This window comes from Gorilla gorilla, chromosome 10 (assembly GCF_029281585.2).
Source record: "Gorilla gorilla gorilla isolate KB3781 chromosome 10, NHGRI_mGorGor1-v2.1_pri, whole genome shotgun sequence".
Classification (NCBI taxonomy): Eukaryota; Metazoa; Chordata; class Mammalia; order Primates; family Hominidae; genus Gorilla; species Gorilla gorilla.
The window spans coordinates 111,325,205-111,345,924 of NC_073234.2; the positions used below are offsets into that span (position 1 = coordinate 111,325,205).

The window sequence follows — 20,720 nt, forward strand, 5'->3', positions numbered from 1 at the left end:
CTGCTTTACTGTTTGATGTCCAATGTCTGAAAATTCCTGTTTCATGTATTTATCCAGTTTTTCAGGCAAGAGGCTAAGTCTGGTCCTGGTTACCCCAATGTTAGTTGAAAGTGCAAATCATCCCTTTTGATTTGTGACCCCGCTTTCACTTATTACAATCTTTTTTTTTTTTTTTTGGAGACAGGGTCTCGTTCTGTTGCCCAGGCTGGAGCGCAGTGGCATGATCATGGCTCACTGCAACTTCCTCCTCCTGGGCTCAAGCAATCCTCCCACTTCAGCCTCCCTAGTGGTAGAACTACAGTTGCATGCTACCATGCTCAGCTAATTTTTAAATTTTTTGTAGAGACAATGTCTCACTATGTTGCCCAAGCTGGTCTCCTGGCTCAAGCAATCCTCCCTCCTTAGCCTCCCAAAGTGCTGGGATTACAGATATGAGCCACTGTACCTGGCTTAAATTCTTTTTTTTTTTTTTTTTTTTTGAGACAGGGTCTGGTTGGAGTGCAGTGGTGTGATCTCAGCTCACTGCAACCTCCACCTCCCAGGTTCAAGCGATTCTCCTGCCTCAGCCTTCTGAGTAGTTGGGATTACAGGCATGCGCCACCATGCCTGGCTAATTTTTGTATTTTTTAGTAGAGACGGGGTTTCACCATGTTGGTCAGGCTGGTCTCGAACTCCCGACCTTGTGATCCACCCGCCTTGGCCTCCCAAAATGCTGGGATTACAGGCGTGAGCCACCGCACCCGGCCTTAAATTCTTATATATATATGTAGTGGGACCCATATCTGGTCCGTTGAGCTGACCCAATGCCAGTACATGACTGTTTCAATTACTGAGACTCCATGATAATATATAAAATTTTAAAGCATTTGTAATCCTCCTCCCATTACCTTCCGAATTCAAAAGTATTTGTTTATCTTTCTAGATGAACCTTTGGATCATTGTGCCAAATTCTCCCCAACCAAGACCCAATTCTCTGATACATTTTTGGTAACATTTTAATTATAATTCCATAAAACTTATACATTAGTTTTAGAAAATTTGGCAACTTTACAATATCAATCTTTCTATCTGAAAACATGACATAGTTTTCTATTTCTCAAAACTCCAGGTCACACACATTAAGGTTATTGTTGTTTTCTTAGACTTAATTTCCACGTATATTTTCTTTCTTTTCTTCCTTTTCTCCTTCCCTTTCCCTTCCTTTGCCCTTCCCTTCCATTCCATTCCCTTCCTTCTTTTTTGAGACAGGTTTTCTTAGATTTAACTTCTCTTCCTTCCCTCCCTCCCTCCCTCCGTCCCTCCCTTCCTTCCTTCCTTCCTTCTTTCCCTCTCTCTCTTTCTCTCTCTCTCTCTTTCTCTCTCTCTCTCTCTCTCACTCTCTCTCTCTCACTCTCTCTCTCTCTTTCTTTCTCTCTTTTTTGAGACAGGGTCTCACTCCCATCACCCAGGCTGTAGTGCAGTGGCATGCTCATGACTCACTACAACCTCAACTTCCGGGGTTCAGGTGATCCTCCCACCTCAGCCTCCTGAGTAGCTGGGAGGTGTGCATCACCATGCCCAGCTAATATTTTGTTTTTTGTAGAGAAGGGGATTTGCCATGTTGTCCAGGCTGGTCCCAAACTCCTGGGCTCAACTGATCTGACTGCCTTGGCCTCCCAAAATGCTGGGATTACAGACATGAGCCACCATGTCCCACCTTCTTGTGTATTTTCTAATTAATAAAGTTAGTTTACTTAGGTTAATATGTTAGGTTAATAAAACATAAATATGTTAATATATAAGTAAATAACATATATATATAGCATACATAAAAATGTTAATATATAAATAAAACATAACATGTTAGGTTAATAAAACATAAAACTTAGGTTAATAGGTTAATAAAACATGACGGCCGAGGCAGGCAGATCACAAGGTCAAGAGATCAGGACCATCCTGGCCAACATGGTGAAACCCCGTCTCTACTAAAAATACAAAAATTAGCCGGGCATGGTGGTGCGTGGCTGTAGTCCCAGCTACTCAGGAGGCTGAGGCAAGAGAATATCTTGAACCTGGGAGGCGGAGGTTGCAGTGAGCTGAGATCGTGCCATTGGACTCCAGCTCTGGGTGACAGACCGAGACTCCATCTCAAAAACAACAACAAAACCAAACAAAACAAAAAATAAAAATAAAAATGAATGACTTTGTGTCTGTTCACAGAATCCTTTAATAAAATCAAACAGTCTCTCAGGTTTTTAGAGGGGATTTCTAGGTATGGCTACCATATCAGTTGCAAATAATATATCTTCTCTTTCCCCATGCATATATTTTTATTGCTTTATGCTACACTCCAAATCTCATGTTGGAATTTGGTCCCCGATGTCAGAGGTGGGGCTTAGTGAAAGATGCTTAGGTCATGGGGGTAGACTCCTTGTGAATGGCTTGTTGCAATCCTCATAGGAATGAGTGAGTTCTTACTCTCTTAGTTTCCACAAGAGCTCCTTGTTGAAAAGAGCCTGGCACCTGCTTCCCCTCCCCGTTGCTTCTCCTTGCACCATGTGGTCTCTGTACACGTTTCCCTTCTGCCATGAGTGGAAGCAGCCTGAAGCCACCGCCAGAAATAAACGCTGGCACCACACTTCTTGTGCAGCCAGCAGAACTGTGAGCCAAATAAACCTCTTTTCTTTATAAATTGCCCAGCCTTAAGTATTCCTCTACAGCAACACAAATAGGCAAAGACACTTTATATCTGAAATTAGCTCAAGTTTCCAAATTAATGATATACAGTAACAGAGATAGTGAAAATCTTAGTTTAGGTCCTGCTTAAAAAAATATCTATTTAGATAAAAAACATTGAAGCAGATGATTTTAGAGTTAGGGATATTTAGTTCATGAAAGTTGAGTATAAGTAACTTACTTGCTAATATTTTTGGAAGGATGATATTTGCTTTACTTTTTGATGCCTGTGCTCTTTTTAGTGCTTGCTGGATTTGCCAATGTTTTGGAGACATTTGCAGCAGAAAAAAACCATCTTTCATATACTCCCTGAGGAGGAATTCTGTTTTTGCTATTTCACTACTCAAAAGAAACAAAGATATGATTAGGTATATCAGTGTGAAAGCACGTTCATTAGAAAAAAATTTTTACAAAATTATTTCTCTTGATTATGTACTGAATTAATAATTTAATTATCAAAAAGGATAAATATGGCCATAAAAATATGGGCTTCAGTGAATATGAAATGAGATGAAGGAAAACTCTAGGAATGCTGTTTAAATAAAACATATCCAAGGATATGCACACATAGAATAGACACGATAGTTTTACTCGACTTGTTTATTATTTATGTAGGAAACACCGTATTAAGTTTTAGATATAGGGAGAAATTAGAAGGTAGCAAAAGGGCCGGGTGCAGTGGCTCACACGTGTAATCCCAGCACTTTGGGAGGCCAAGGCAGGCAGATCACCTGAGGTCAGGAGTTCGAGACCAGCCTGGCCAACATGGAGAAAACCCATCTGTACTAAAAATACAAAAAATTAGCCAGGTATGGTGGTGGGCGCCTGTAATCCCAGCTACTTGGGAGGCTGAGGCAGGAGAATCACTTGAACCCGGATGGCAGAGGTTGCAGTGAGCCGAGATCGTGCCATTGCACTCTAGCCTGGGCAACAAGAGCAAAACTCTGTCTCGGAAAAAAAAAAAAAAAAAAAAAAAAAGCCAGGCATGGTGGCTCACCCCTGTAATCCCAGGACTTTGGGAGGCCAAGGAGGGCGAATCATGAGGTCAAGGGTTCAAGACCAGCTTGGCCAACATGGTGAAACCCTGTCTCTACTAAGAATACAAAAATTAGCCAGGTGTGGTGGCGCATGCCTGTAATCCCAGCTACTCAAGAGGCTGAGGCAGGAGAATCACTTGAACCTGGGAGGTAGAGGTTGCAGTGAGCTGAGATCACGCCACTGCACTCCAGCCTGGGCGACAGAACAAGACTCTGTCTCAAAAAAAAAAAAAAAAAAAAAAAAAAAAGAAGGTAGCAAAAGATGGTACATTTGTAAGGAAAAGAAAAAAACTAACACTTAATGAGGACCTATTACTACAGACAGGACACACTACAGACAAGCTGATCCTCAGGACAGCACTTTAAAATAGGTACTATTATTCTTATCTTGGAAAGGAGATGTAAATGGTAGAGCCAGCACTCAAACCTAGGTCCATCTGACTCAGATGCCCAAGCTCTTGCCAGTATTGAGTGACTTGGACCAAAAGCTTTTGCGCAGCTTCACATTGCGTTATAGTAATTACATTACAAAGTGGACAAAGAGGGATGTTAAAATAACAAAAGAAGGCCCACTTGAAAGGGAGCTTCCAAACCTTTATCTGAAAGATATCAATATTACTTTGTATCAATGTTTTCAGCTTTAATACTTCTATCTGTCAGAGCCTTCCTTCAGCCCTGGTGCAAGAGTGATATTCAAGGGTCAGTAAATGGCTGCTTTACGTATCACCAGTTGGAAGATTGATGGGAGACCTTCATTCTACTGCTGCCTCCGTTTTAGATTGAAATCCTCCCAGATATGCTACAAAGAACACAAGGTGACAATTGGCTGGAAAGATACAGTTTCCAAGCAAAAGCTTCAGAAGATGCCCCCTTCCCTTTCCAGCCCTACCTGTAGAGGAGGCCTCCCGGGGCCATCTCGAGCCATAAAGAGAGAAGAGCACCTGCTGCCCTTGCTCCACTACAAGCTTGTTTTTCATGATCTCCTGCACCTTTCTAGGATGATGTGACACATCAACGATCAAGTTATCTTCAGCAAGACCATTTGGAGGGCTCAACTCGGTGGCTATTGTGCATAAATGCAATACTTTGCACAAAAATAGAGGCTGCTACTCTAGCTCTAGAAATATTCTATAAATGGATAGAATCTTCTAATTGCATCGGGGGTGAAAGAGAGAAGGAAATTCTCCATCTTGGAGCAGCTTCAGCTTTAGGCTCCTAAAATAGAAGAGCCTGCTGTAGCCAGAATGTGAAATGCACATTCTGTTAGTGCAGTTGGTTTCAGAGAAACCAACTCTGCTTTATTTCAGACTTGCTTGTCTGAAGGATGTAAGAAGCCTAGGACCTAGTTCTAGAGGGGAGGTAAGCATCAAGTTCTCAAAAAGGAAAAGTAAGTTTTAGCATTGACCTGATACCAACACTACAGTGTATTCTGAATCATGAAATTACTGTCCAAAAATGATGACAGAAGGAAGCTTCTTTAGCTACTTAAAGTTAGTTAGGCCGGGAGGGGTGACTCACGCCTGTAATCCCAGCACTTTGGGAGGCCGAGGTGGGTGGATCGTCTGAGGTCAGGAGTTTGAGACTAGCTTGGCTAACGTGGTGAAACCCCGTTTCTACCAAAAATACAAAAAATGAGCCAAGCGTGGAGGTGGGCACCTGTAATCCCAGCTACTTGAGAGGCTGAGGCAGGAGAATTGCTTGAACCTAGGAGGTGGAGGTTTCAGTGAGCCGAGATCATGCCATTGCACTCCAGCTTGGGCAACAAAAGTGAAACTCCCTCTCAAAAAAAAAAAAAAAAAATTAGTTCAAGTGACTTTCCTTGACCATAGAAGGAAACATCCAAGTTTGAAAAAGAGTGGCAGATGGTACAATTTTATCCCAACTCCTGCTCCAATACTTTTTTCTCTTTATAGATCTTAGTTTTTTATTTTTATTTATTTTTACTAAAGATGGGGTCCCACTGTGTTGCTAAGAGCTCACTTGAACTCCTGGGCTCCAGCGATCCTCCTGCCTCAGCTTCCAAAGGAGCTGAGAGGCAAGCAGTGTGCCCAGCAGATCTTAGTTTTTAATAGCAATACTAGTTTCTACTATGTAAGCGTAAATATAAAAAATACTGCCCATGATGACTGTAAGATGATCGTAGAATGAGTCCCAATTTCAGAGATGTTAAAATGTGGGGGAAAAAATGTCTCAGAATGAATGCAAAAGTGCAACCAGACTAAACTAAAAATATAAAAAAAAAATGAATGAATGAAGAAAGGCACTTAGACAATAATTTATTGTTTATTCCTAATTGTTTTGCTTCATCTAATTTCTTTGCTTCTGTATCTGCAAGTTAGAGAGACTTTCCAACCGGAAGCCACATACTGTCCTGATACCCAGGCAGGAACAAATCTTGATGGACAGGTTACTCATTTTTAAAAATTCGTTCATACTTATGACATCATCAACTGATAAGGATGATCAGGATTATTAGGTCTTACTTGGCATGAATAGGTTTTAATGGGTTGTGGAAATTTGGCCACGAGAAGATTGTGCCCACCCTCACCTTTTCACTGCTTGTACCTCCATGCTTGCTTTCTTCAGCTCTGCTGTCATTTGGAGTTTGTTTATTGTTTCCTGTGCTGCCCTGAAAAGCAATGAAGATCTGTTAATTTGCTTCGTAGAAACAAACAAACAAACAAACAAACAAAAGAGGTGGGAGGGATTTGGCCAGAGTGATGAAACAAACATTTTCAGAGCGTCTACAGATCTCTGGTCATTTTCTCGAAGGAACTCTTCAAAGGCCAGTGCATCATCTTGGAGCTTTTTCTCTGCTTTTTTTAGTTGCCGTTCCCTCATTGCTATGTCTTTTTCAAACTTTTTGATTGTGTTTCTTTTGGTTGACAAAGCATACTAGGGGCATTGAAGACAGAGGTGTAAAAACATGATTCCACATTTTTAGTAATTTCAACAGTCTTATACACAGCAAGTGAACATTTGTATTAGAAATAATAGTATGCCTAAATCTTGGAGCAATGGACTTTATTTCTTGAAGGAGTTTTACTTTCAGGGATAATTAGAGGGGAGACTAATTTCCCTCTCTTACTTCTATGAAGAGGGTCAGTGTTGTTCCAAAAGGGCTCTGCCCTACAAATAAAAAATAGCTGCATATTCCTCCAAAGAGCAGGTGCATCTGGTATTACCTACAGTGTATTACCCTCCAGTACTTTCTGGGAATTGGGAAACTGGGTTGTCTGCAGTCACAAAAGCTACCAGCTTCTCCGCCAATAGGAAGACCATGGGAGAAAGCAGTTTCAACTCTGCCATGCCAGTGATGCATTCCTGGGAGCCAGCCCAAGGGTACCACATCTAACTGTAATCAAAGAGGCCTGTTTAGATCCCCAAACACAACTTTGACATCTGCCTTCTAGTTCCTTCTATTTTTTTAGTACAGAATATAAGAGTCCATGTGGTGATTTTTGTTTTGTTTTGTTTTTGAGACAAGGTCTTGCTCTGTCACCCAGGCTGGAGTGCAGTGGGGTGATCTTGGCTCACTGCAGCTTTGACCACCCAGGCTCAAGCAATCTTCCCACCTCAGCCACTCAAGTAGCTAGGACTATATAGGTGCACACCACCATGCCCGGCTAATTTTTGTATTTTTAGTAGAGATGGTTTTTGCCATGTCGGCCAGGCTGGTCTCAAACTCCTGAGCTCAAGCAATCCACCTGCCTTGGCCTCCCAAAGTGCTGGGATTACAGGCGTGAGCCACCACACCCAGACCTATTTGGGTTTTTAATACCATGCAGGAAAAAAATAAATCATAAATAAGGCCACATACATAATATAAATGAATTGAAAATATGGAAATGAGATGATTTTAAAGAGATAACAACCAATAATTAGACCCTCCAAGTTTATAGCAAAAAATGCTTCATTCATTACTTTATTCCGCAAGTACTTATTGAGTGCCTACTGTGTGCCAGGACTGTTTTAAGGGGTGTAAATAGAGTGATGAACCAAAGAAACATAAATGCTTGTATGGAGTGTCCATTCTAGAAGAGGAAGGAAGCTGATGAAAGCGGGATGGGGTGCTGTGGACAAGGGCAGGGGGTTGCTATCATGTATAGAACAGCCAAGGAAAGTCTCCCTGATGTGGTGAGAATTAAACAGAGACTGGAAGGAAGTAGGAAACCAATCATGAGGATTTCTGAGGGAGGAATGTTCCTCCTATTAGGCTGGTGAAAAAGTAATTGTGGTTTTTGCCATTGAAATAGCAAAAACCACAGTTGTTTTTGCCATTGAAATAGCAAAAACCACAGTTGTTTTTGCACCAGCCTAATATAAGGAAGAGCCTCCAGTGCATCAGCCTGGAGACAAGAGAGTGATTGGTGTGTCCCAGGAACAGCAAGGAGGCCACCAAGGCTGGAGCAGAGTGAGCAAGAGAAAGGGTTTGAATCATAATCCCTAATACACAATACTGAATGCCATAATCCCAAATGTCGAAATCCCGAAAGATCAAAATTCTAAAATCTCTAATGTCTAAAATCCTGAAAATCAAAATCACAGGATAGTGGCATCATGTTAGACAAAACGATTACCTTGTTATCGTCTTTATTCAGACGAAAACGGATTTCAGTTGAGTCTCCAAACAATGTATTGACATAATGACAGATTTGGAATTAGGGGTGATCAAAGACTTCTAAAAAAATGTCAACGTGTTATTGATAAAGTTTATTTGATGACTGCAGTTGTAAAGCTGGGTGCACAAATTACCAACCATAGCAACATTCATTTATACATTTTGCTTTTGGATCTATTTCTTTCTGCATATAGTTAGTCTGCTCATAATGGTTACACCTGTGCAATTGTCGTTAGAATGCCTGAGTATTTGTACCGGCAAAAATACATATGTTGCTGTTATTGCCTACTTCATTGTGCAAAGTAGCTTAACAGGTGGTCTGTCATGTTGTTATATGTTCTCAAAAAAATCCCCCTTTAAAAATGTAAATAAATAAATAAATGTCTTTTAAAATTTTTTTAAGTTTACATTTTCCAGAACTATATTTTTGAGATTTTGATCTTTCAGGATTTCAGTGTTTGGGATTATGGCATTTTGAATCATTGTCTTTTGGGACAAGAGAAAGAGTGATAGGAGTGAGGTCAGAGAGTAAGCTGGGGACCAGATCAAGTCGCTAGAGGCCTTTGGCAGAGGAAGGGCATGATCCTATCACTGTATGGAGAACAGACCGACTGCAGGGGAGCAACAGTAGAAGCAGGAGACCCAGGTTTAGAAGTTATAACACTAATACATGCTAGAGATGTTGGTGGCTTGGACTGCAGTAGTAGCTGTGGAGGTCATGAACAGTAGTCTGATTATGGATATATTTTGAAAAAGAATATTTTTGAAGATCTGTTTGGATGTGGATTGTAAAAAGGAGTCAAGGATAACCCCAATATTTTTGGTCTAAGCAAGTGGAAAAATGGAATTGCTATTTAGTGAGCCAGGGACTATGGTATGAGATACAGACTTGCAAGGGTAGGAAAGAGTATATTAGGGGCGGAGTTTAGGAAACATGAAGTCTGAAATGCTTATTGAACATCTCGATGGGAAATGTTAAGAATTACAGTTGCATCTGTGAGCCTGGAGTTCAGGGAAGAAGATCAAGCTAGAGAAATAAATTTGGAAGTTGTTAATATGGAGGTGGAATTCGAAGACATGAGCCTGAAGGAGGGTAGACAGAGCAAAGGGTAAGGAATGGGCCCTGGACATTCCAACACTTGAAGATCAGGGAGAAGAGGAGAACAAGCACGTAAAACTGAGAAGCAGCAGCAGTTAGCAAGGTGGAAGAGTTGAGAGAGTGGCTCCCAGAAACCAACAGAAGAAAGTATTTCAAAAAAGGAGTGAATAGACCAATTGCTGCTGAAAGGCCAAGTGTTAAATAAAAGGAATACTGTGACAATTTGATTTAGCAACAGAGAAGTCTCTGGTAACTTTGACAAAAGTCGTTTTGGTGAATGATAAGGACAAAAACCTGATGGAAGTGGATTTAGCAGAGAATAGGGAGAGAAGAAGTGGAGGCAGGAAATAAGTATAATGCTTTTGAAAAATTTTGCTATAAAGGAGAGCAGAAAATTGGGGCAGAAGATGGTATGTAATGTGATATCTAAAGAGGGTCCCAACTCTGCTATAAATAAAAAAAAAAGATGCCATGAAACCACTTCAGTTTTTGAAAACTATTACAAGTTACCCAGAGTTAGCCAAACTGATATATAAAGAGGGTTTTTGGGGTGGGGTTGTTTTAAAAGATGGGATAAATAATAAGATGTTTGTATGTTGGTGGCAATAATCCAGCAGAGAGGGAAAAATAATAATTAGAAAAGATCAGTAATTGTAGAATCATTTTCATAATTTTTTTCTAGTTTAATTGAGGTATAACTATCCAATAAACTCCACATTTTTAAAGTATACAATCTGTTAAGTTTTGACATATGTATATACTTGGGAAATCATCACCACAATCAAAACAATGAACATATTCATCACCTCAAAAAGTCTACTCAAGTCCTTTGTAATCCATCCCTTCTTCCCTCCTCCCCACCTCCTTTCCCAGGCAATTACTGACCTGTCTTCTGTCACTATAGACGAGCTTGCATTTTCTAGAATTTTATCTAGTGAAATTACAGTATGAACTATTTTTCTGTCTGGATTTATAAACTTAGTACAACTATTTTAAGAGTCATCCATGTTGGTAGAATATCCATAACTAATTCCTTTTTATTGCTGAGTAGTAATCAGTTATGTTGATATACCCCAGTTTGGTTACCCATTTACCTGTTCATGGACATTTGGCTTGTTTCCTACATTGGGCTACTTCAAATAAGGTTGCTATGAGCACATATGCTTTTATTTTTCTTGGATAAATTCCCAGGAGTGGAATGGCTATAAATAAGAAACTATTCTTTATTTCTGACCCAGGAGTCTGGTGTCTTCTATTGAAACTATGAAACTGCAGCAGACTAACTTCTTAGCTTGCAAGTAGGATAGCATTTTAGATCCTTCATAGCTCTTGAAACTAGGTCCTTTGCATTTCCATAAAAAATTTAGAATCAGCCTTTCAATTTCTACAAGAAAGACTCCTGGGATTTGTACTGAGATTGTGTTTATAGATTAAATAAATTATTTAATCTATAAACCAATCTGGAAAGATTTGGCATCTCAGCAATATTGAGTCTTTGGATCAATGAACATGGTATCACTCTCCATTTATTTAGGTCTTTAATTTTTCTCTGCAATGTCTTGTAGTTTTCAGTGTACATCTATTGTACATATTTTACAAACATATCTAGAATTATTTCATATCTTGATGCTGTTGGACATGGCATTGCTTTTTAAATTTTAATTTCTTAATTCTTCATTACAAGTTTATAAAAATACAATTGATTTCTGTAAATTGACCTTGCTACAACCTTGCTAAACTCATAGGTTATGGTAGTTTTAAAATAGATTTCTTCAGATTTTCTGCAGAGAGGATCATGTTGTCTGTAAATAAAGACAGCTTTAATTCTTCATTTCCAATCTAAATGTCTTTCATTTCTTTTTCTTGTCTTATTGCACTAGCTAGGACCTCCAGAACACTGACAAAAAGAAGTGGTGCAGTGGAAATCCTTGCCTTGTTCCTAATCTTAGGGGGAAAGCATTCAGTCTTTTACCATTAGATATGTAATGTTAGTGATAAGTTTCTAGTAGATGTCCTTTTATAAAGTTGAGGAACTTCTCTTCTGTTCCTACTTTGCTGAGAGTCTCCATCAAGAATGAATTTTGGATATTGTTGAGTAGTTTTTCTGCATCAATTGGGATAATCATATGGGTTTTCATTTTTAATTTGTTAATGTGTATTACATTGATTTATTTTTAAATGTTAAATTACTTTTGTATTCTTAGATTAAACCCTAATTTGTCATAATATATTATCTTTTTATGTATTATTGGATTTGGTTTGTTACATTTTGTTCAGAATGTTTGCATATATGCTTACGAGAGATCTTAGTCTTTAGCTTTCTTGTCTTCTAATCATTTTATCTAGTTTTGATATGAGGGTAATGCTGGCTTCACAGCATGAGTTGTGAGGTATTCCCTCTTCTTACTCATTTTTTTGGAACAATGTGTATAAAATTAAATTTATTTCTTCTTTAAATATTTGGCAGAATTAACCAATAAATCTGGGTTTTTCTTTGTGAGAAGTTTTTTACCTGTAAGTTAAATTTCTTCAAGAGACATAAAGCTATTCCGTTTCTTTCTTTCTTCTTGGGTAGGCTTTGGTAGTTTGCATCTTTCAAGGAATCTATTTCATCTAAGTTGTCAAATTTATTGGCATAAAGTGTTTATAATATTAAATTCATAATATGTCAATGTTAATAATTTTTAAATGGGTATTTCATGTCCCAAGTCTGCTATAAATAAAAAAATAAAGATGCCATGAAGCCACTTCAGTTTTTGAAAACTATTACAAGTTACCCAGAGTTAGCCAAATTGAAAATTTCACATCATAGTCCCCAAGACTGCTCTCACTTCTGACACTGACCGCAAGTTTGAGGGGTTCCCCCAAATACCGTCAGTTTTGATAATTTGCTGGAAGGACTCACAAACTCAGTGAAAGCTATTATACTCATGGGTATAGTTTATTAAAAGGAAAGAATATGCATTGAAATCATCCAAAGGAAGAGACCCATAAGGCAGAGCCTGAGTAAGTTCTAAATGCAAAGCTTCCAGTGTTCCCTCCCCATGGAACTAGGAGGTGTTATCCTCCCTGCATCTACATGTGACAACGCACAGAGAATATTGTCAACAAGGGAAGCAGAAATGAGCTTCAGTGTCTAGAGTTTTCACTGGGGCTTCATTAACTAGGCATGATTAATTGATTGACCATGTGGTTGATCTGTCTCCGGTCTCCAGATCCTCTGAGCGTGACCCAAAGCCCCACCTCTAAGTCCCATTGTTAATATTTCTGGGATGGGCAGCCTCCACCCTAAGACTGTCAGATGTGACCAGTTCTATATTAAAGAAAGACAGCCTTATTAAGTATGATATAGATTACCACCCGGAAGTCAAGAGCAAAGGCCAGACTCTTTCTGGACAAGGCCAGATTTTTTACTACAAATAGTTGTTCCTTGGCATCAACAGGAGATTGGCTCCAGGATCCCCAAGGACACCAAACTTTGTGGATGCTCAAGTCGCTTATGTAAAGTGGAATAGTATTTGCATATAACCATGTACATTCTCCCATATACTTTAAACAATCTTTAGATTAATTATAGTACCTAATACCAATGTAAACGCTATATAAGTAGTTGTTATACTTTATAATTTTTCAAAATTTGTATTATTTTGTTGTTATTTTTTATCATTTTTTCTGAATATTTTTGATCTGCAGTTTGTTAAATTCTCAGATGCTGAACCTGTGGATACAGAGGGTAGACTGTACAAGTCTTTTTGATAAGTGGACACTTCACCAAACTGGTTGAGGGAGGGAGGGATATAGTAAAGAAAGGAAATGAGGTATATTTAATATAAATGTCCTGAAATCCTAGTGTATCTGTCAAGCACCACCTTAAACTACCTAGGACATCAGTTATGTCAGTAGGACTTTATAATAAAGATCAAACTCATACCCAGGAAATGCTTTTTAACAAACAAAGCCATCAGGTTCTATTTATAACTTTATCAGTTACTTTAAGTGAGATATTTTATGTTGATTGTAGCTGGCAGCGTATGGAAGTACTAACTAACTAAATTTATGCCCCAAAATATGTGATGTGAAATTAGGAAAAGTCAAGTACATTGTTATTTACTCATTAGCATCAAAGAGTTTAATTGAGACACATTAACATCTTTAGATTATTAGATACTTGACAATAAAGGTATAAAAATGTTCAATTCATTCATTTTGTAATTATTTTCCCATTAAGTGCTTGGCATCTCTGCTTTATTTATGGCAAATGAATATGCATATAGACATAGTAAATAATCATGTTTTCAGTTATACGCCTGGCATCTAGTTAAAGTTTTTGATGGCAGGAAAAAAAGCCTCTATTATTTTTTATAAAAGACTCCACAAGGGACCTGGCACACTGTTCTGACATGAATAGGTATCAAGGAAGCTGGAGGGATTCTAGAATTGTCTGAATTACCAGAGTGCTTGGATTCCCACCATCTTCAGCCAAAGCATCAGGAGAAGCTGCATTAAATAGGGCATCTCAGGCACTATCCTGGTCATAGGAGAGATAATGGGAGAAAAAGGGACAAACTAGAACCAGACATTTTCTAGAATAATTTTTCTGATAGGGTCCAGGAAGTATAAAACCTTGTCTGGGATATTAGAATGTAAATCCTTTGAGAGGCAGGTCTTTGCTTTGTTTACTGCTTGGCACATAGTAAAGTCTCAGTAAGTATTTTTCAAATTGATGAACACGTGAAAAAACCAACCTGTTCAACCAATAGATTTGGGACATGTAATAGACAAGCAAAATGTCAAGGTAAATATTTGAAAACACTATGAAAGAAGTCTTCCATTTGGCTAGGGGAGAAAAGTTATTTTTACTACCTCGAGCAGAAACCTGTCTCTCTGGTCATTAATAAATTCATGGACAGTCCTTTTTGTGTCGGAACCTGTGAAGAAAGTTGAAATAGACTTAAGTTTAGTTCATCATCCTTAAAAATGCTGTATAAAATAAAAGCCATATAATTAAATTATTCTACAGTATGTATCTGATCTTTTAAAAATACTATATCTTCAAATAAACTTTTTCCTAGCCACTCTAACTAATTTAGTAATAGTAATTACAATTTATTTTATGTCTATCATATTCCAGAAACCTCATTAGCCACTTTAAGCACATCATTTAATCCTAACAACAACCTGAATAAGGTACTTACTACTATCCCCATCCTGTCTGTGAGGTCCTGAAGTGTAGAGCTGTCAAAATTCTTATCCAAGGTCACACAACTAACCTAAGCTTGTGCTGTACCAAGTAAGACTGAACTATTTTAAATCTTAATGTTTGGCCAATCTACACATACCAAAGCTCTTAGGCAAAATCTTTTTTGGCTCATAAACCAAACTTCTGTCAGGAAAGGAAATGATGACAACTAGTTTTACCATCTAGCAATAGAAAATACCAAATGTTTCTTTTCAAGCTTTTCTCATTCTGGAAATTTATACATATGCCACATTTCAATAATGTTTGCTTCATAAAAACCAACAGAATGTGGCATAAAATAAAATCTCTTGATAAGAATGTAACTATAGCTAGCAGAAGAAAAGAAATAACTAAAATCAGAGCAGAACTAAATGAAATTGAGACAAAAAAATAAAACCATACAAAGAATCAATGAAACAAAAAGTTGGTTCTTTGAAAGAAAAACAAGATTGACAGACCACTAGCTAGATTAACAAAGAAAAAAGAGAGAAGATCCAAATAAGCACACTCAGAAATGACAAAGGTAACATTATAGCCAATCCCACAGAAATACAAAAGATCCACAGAGACTATTATGAACACCTCTATGAAAACAAACTGGAAAATCTAGAGGAAATAGATAAATTCCTGGAAACACACAATCTCCCAAGATTGAATCAGGAAGAAATTGTAACCCTGAACAGACTAATAATGAGTTCTGAAATTGAATCAGTAATAAAAAACCTACCAAACCAAATAAAGCCCTGGACCAGATGGATTCACAGCCAACTCCTACCAGAGGTACAAAGAAAGGCTAGTACCAATCCTACTGAAGTTATTACAAAAAAATCTAAGAGAAGGGATTCCTCCCTAACTCATCCTATGAATTTGGTATCATCCTGATATCAAAATCTGGCAAAGACACAACAAAAAAGAAAACTACAGGCCACTATCCTTGATGAACATAGACATGAAAATCCTCAAAAAAAACACTAGCAAACTGAATCCAACAACACATCAAAAAGTTAATTCACCACGATCAAGTGGGCTTTATTCCTAGAATACAAGGTTTGTTCAATATACACAAATCAATAAATGTGATTCACCACATAAACAGAATTAAACCCCAAAACCATAGGATCATCTCGATAGACACAGAAAAAGCATTCAATAAAATCCAACATCCCCTTATGATAAATACACTCAACAAACTAGGCATCGAAGGAACATACCTCAAAATACTAACAGCCATCTATGACAAACTCACAGCCAACATCATACAGAACAGGTAAAAGTTAGAAGCATTTCCCCTAAGAACTGGAACAAGACAAGGATTTCCACTCTCAGCATTCCTAGTCAACATAATACTGGAAGTCTTAACCAGGGCAATCCAGCAAGAGAAAGAAACAAAAGCATCCAAATAGGAAAAGAGGAAGTCAAATTATCTGTCTTCACTGATGATATGGTTCGATACCTAAAAAACCCTAAAGACTCAACCAAAAGAGTCTTAGATCTGACAAACAACTTCAGCAAAGTTTCAGGATACAAAATCAATGTACAAAAATCAATAGCATTTGTATACATCAATGACATTTGAGCTGAGAGCCAAATCAAGAATGCAATCCTATTTACATTACACACACACACACACACAAAATGCCTATGGATATTTGTAAACAAAGAGGTGTAAGAACTCTACAACGAGAATTACAAAACACTGCTGAAAGAATTCATAGATGACACAAACAAATTGAAAAACATTCCAGGCTCATGGATTGGAACAATCAATGTCATTAAAAATGTCCACACTTATGAAAGCAATTTACAGATTCAATGCTATTCCTATCAAACTATCAATGTCACTTTTCACAGAATTAGAAAAAAACTATTCTAGAATTCAGGCTGGGCATGGTGGCTCATGCCTGTAATCCCAAAACTTGGAAAGGCCAAGGTGGGAGGATTGCTTGAGGCCAGGAGTTCAAGACCAGACTGAGCAACACAGCAAGAAACCCATCTTTACAAAAAAATTAAAAAATTAGCTGAGCATGGTTGTGCGTGCCTATAGTCCTAGCCTCTCACAGGACTAAGCCAGGAGGATTGCTTGAGTTTAGAAGTTCAAGGTTACAGTGAGCTATGATCATGCTACTGCACTTCAGCCTGGGGGAGAGAGTAAGACACTGTCTCTAAATGAATAAATAATTCATAAAAATAAAATAAAAATTACATGAAGCCAAAATAGAGCCCAAATAGCCAAAGCAATCCTACGCAAAAAGAATGAAGTTGGACTCATCATATTACCTGATTTCAAACTATACTACAAGGCTACAGTAACAAAAACAGCATGATACTGGTACAAAAATAGACAGACCAATGGAACAAAATAGAAAACTGAGAAATAAAGCTGCACACATACAACCAACTGATTGTCAACAAAGATGACAAAAATAAACAATGGGGAGAGGATCCCCTTTTCAATAAATGGTGCAGGGAAAACTGGCTAGCCATATGCAGAAGAATGAAACTAGATCCCTTCATCTTACCATATACAAAAATTAACTCAAGAGGGATTCAAGGCTTAAATGTAAGACCTCCAACTATAAAAAGAAATCCCAAAATAAAATCTGGGGCATACTCTTCCAGACATTGGCCTAGGAAAAGTTCTCAAAACCAAATGCAACAAAAATAAAAATTGGCAATTCACACCTAATTTAACTAAAGAGCTTCTGCGCAGCAAAAGAAACTATCAACAGACTAAACAGACAACCTATAGCATAGGAGAAAATATTTGCAAGCTATGTATATTCGCAACCTTTGTCAAAGACAAAGGCCTAATATCCAGAATCTACAAGAAACTTAAACAAATTAACAAGAAAAAAACACATTAAAAAGTAGGCAAAAGAAGACATACAAGTGACATCCGATAAACTGGAAAGAATGCCCGACATTGCCAATCATCAGAGAAATGCAAATCAAAATCACAATGAGATGCCGTCTCACACCAGTCAGAATGGCTATTATTAAAAAGTCAAAAAATAACAGATGACTAGGTTGCAGAGAAAAATGGAGTGCTTATACATTGTTGATGGGAATACACTGTTAATTCAGCCCCATGTGGAAAGCAGCTTGGAGGTTTTTCAAAGAACTAAAAATAGAACTATCATCCAACCCAGCAATCCCATTACTGGGTACCTACCCCCCCAAAAATAAATTGTTCTGTCGAAAAGACACATGCACTTGTATGTTCATCACAGCAATGTTAACCATAGCAAATACAGAGACTCAACCTAGATGCCCATCAACAGTGGACTGGCTAAAGAAAATGTGGTGCATGTATACCATGGAATACTATGCAGCCATAAAAAGAATAAAATAATGTCCTTTGCAGCAACATGGATAGAGCTGGAAGTCATTCTCCTAAGTGAATTAACACAGAAACAGAAAAGCAAATACTGCATGTTCTCACTTATAAGTGGGAGCTAAACATTGAGTACACATGGACATAAAGATGGGAATAATAGACACTGAGGCCTCCTAAAGCAGGGAGGGAGGGAGAGGAGCAAGGGTTGAAAAACTTCCTATTGGGTACCATGTTCACTATTTTGGTGATGCAATCAATAGAAGCCCAAAGCTCAGCATCATTCAACATACCCTCGTAACAAACCTGCACATGTATCCCCTGAATCTAAAATTTAAGAATTTAAATACTCATCCCTACGTGGAAGCTAAAAAAGTTGACCTCATAGAAGTAGAGAGTAGAATAGTGGTCACTAGAAGCAGGGAAGGATGGGGGTGGGGGGATAGGAAGAGGTTGGTTAACAGACACACAAGTACAGCTAGACAGCAGGAAAAAGTTCAAGTGTGCTATAGCGCTGTAAGGTGACTATAGTTAGCAATAGTTTGTTACATATTTTCAAATAGCTAGAAGAATGGATTTTGAATGTTCCCAACACAAATAAATGATAAATGTTTGAGGTGATGAATATGCTCATTACTCCGATTTGATTATGGCACATTGTATACGTGTATTGAAACATCACACCATACCCCATCAATATGTATGATTATTATGGGGTCAATTAAAAATAGTAATAAAAGCAGGGCCAGCAGCAGTGGCTCATGACTGTAATCCCAACACTTTGGGAGGCTGAGGTAGGTGGATCGCTTCAGCTCAGGAGTTTGAGACCAACCTGGACAACATGGCGAAGGCTTGTCTCTACAAAAATATACAAAAATTAGCCAGGCGTGGTCGTGTGTGCCTGTAGTCCCAGCTACTTGGGAGGGGAGGCTGAGGTGGGAGGATCGCTTGAGCCGGGAGGTCGAGGTTGTAGTGAGTCATGATCACACCACTGCATTCCAGCCTGGATGACAAAGTGAGACCCTGTCTCAAAAGTTAATAATAAAAGCAAAAAAAATGCAAATAGAAATAGAAAGGAAACAATATTTCCAAGTAACCTGTGAGCCTGTGCTGCGTAGGAGGCCCACGTCTTCCTGGGTCACTTTTGACCTTCACCTCTTACTAGCTGTGGGAATATGAGTAAATTACCCTCTCTCCATGCCTCAGCTTCCTCATTTGTGAAATGAGGATATTGTCTGTGGCAGGTTATGTTATTGTTCCCAAATATTTGCTGCCCCTCTCTGTGAGAGGATTCTCTTTCCCCACTAAGTTGATGTCAAACTTGCCTATTGACAGATTCAGCCCAGGGAATGGGAATGGGATCGGATGGGATTTATGTTGCCTCCAGGAAGAAGCTTCAAGAACCACTACCTGTTTCTCTCCTTTCTCCCTTTGCTATAACTCCAGCAACATCCTAGACAGGAAATGTTCTTTCAGCAGAAGACCCAGTGAAAAGCACCCACATTGGAAAGTGAAGGATAATTAAACCTCTGTTATTGGAAGCCACTGAAATTTAGGAGTGGTTTATTACCAAAGCATAAGTAAGCCCGGGTAGATACACTACTTTACTTTGTAATGGTGTTGTGAGAGGAAAATGATGCAATATATTACAAAAACACACAGTAACTTCTTAATAATTGTTACTGGCTATTATTTAAACAATACAATTGGCATGAGTAATTATTTAATTTCTCAAGGTTAATAATGGCAACAATGATTATTATAATCATTAATAAATGTTAATTGGGAGGTAAAAGAAAGCAAGCTTTGGAGTCAGACAGGCCTTGGCTTGAATTCTGCACCCACCGAGAACTTCGAATAAGTGACAGACTCCGTGAGCCACTTTCATCAGACACAAAGAGGAGGCAAAAATATTTAACAATGTTTTGTTGATGATTAAATAAAATACATATGAAATCAGTCAGCATTTATCACACAGCTGTCTTTTTAATAGATTTTAAAACTTTAGGCTGGGAGTGGTGGCCCATGCCTGTAATCCCAGCAATTTGGGAGACCGAGGCAGGTGGATTACTTCAGGCCAGGAGTTCGAGACCACCCTGGCCAACATGGCAAAACCTCGTCTCTACTAAAAATACAAAAAATTAGCCAGGAGTAGTGGCATGTGCTTGTAGTCCCAGCTACTCGGAGGCTGGGGCATGAGAATTGCTTAAACCTTGGAGACAGATTTTGCAGTAAGCCAAGACTGCGCCACTGCACTCCAGCCTAGGTGACAGAGCAAGACTCCATCTCAAAAACAAAACAAAACAAAACAAAAATACTTTATATTATGGGAATCACTGACATTCACAAAAGTAAAGAGCCATATAATGTTCCCTGTGTACCTGTCACCTACTTCAACATTATCAACATTTTACCAATCTTGTCTCATTTATTGCCACCCTCCTTAATGTCTCCGTCACTGGAGTATTTCAAAGCAAATTCAAGCCTTTGTATCATTTCACCCATAAATACTTTAATATGAAACTCTAGCAGATAAAAAGTTTTAAATCATAACCATAAAACCACCATCACCCCTAACAAAATGAACTATTCCTTAGTGTTGTTTTACACACAGTCTGCATTCAAATCTTCCCAGTTGTCTTAAAAATACCTTTTTTGGAATTTTAAAAATTAAA

The 20,720-nt window shown here is 38.3% G+C and overlaps 1 protein-coding gene across 3 annotated transcripts in view; it reads right to left on the bottom strand.

Annotated features, from left to right (window-relative positions):
• Window positions 1–20,720, bottom strand: part of CCDC38 (coiled-coil domain containing 38) — a 73,693-nt gene that overhangs the window by 25,106 nt on the left and 27,867 nt on the right. For all 3 annotated transcript variants that reach the window (XM_004053704.4, XM_019039367.3, XM_055357434.2), the window contains 4 exons: window positions 14,336–14,400; window positions 6,484–6,647; window positions 6,301–6,381; window positions 2,897–3,054 (listed from right to left, as the gene is read on the bottom strand). In XM_004053704.4, coding sequence (XP_004053752.2) covers window positions 2,897–3,054; window positions 6,301–6,381; window positions 6,484–6,647; window positions 14,336–14,400 — 468 coding nt within the window. The remainder of the gene's footprint in view (window positions 1–2,896; window positions 3,055–6,300; window positions 6,382–6,483; window positions 6,648–14,335; window positions 14,401–20,720) is intronic.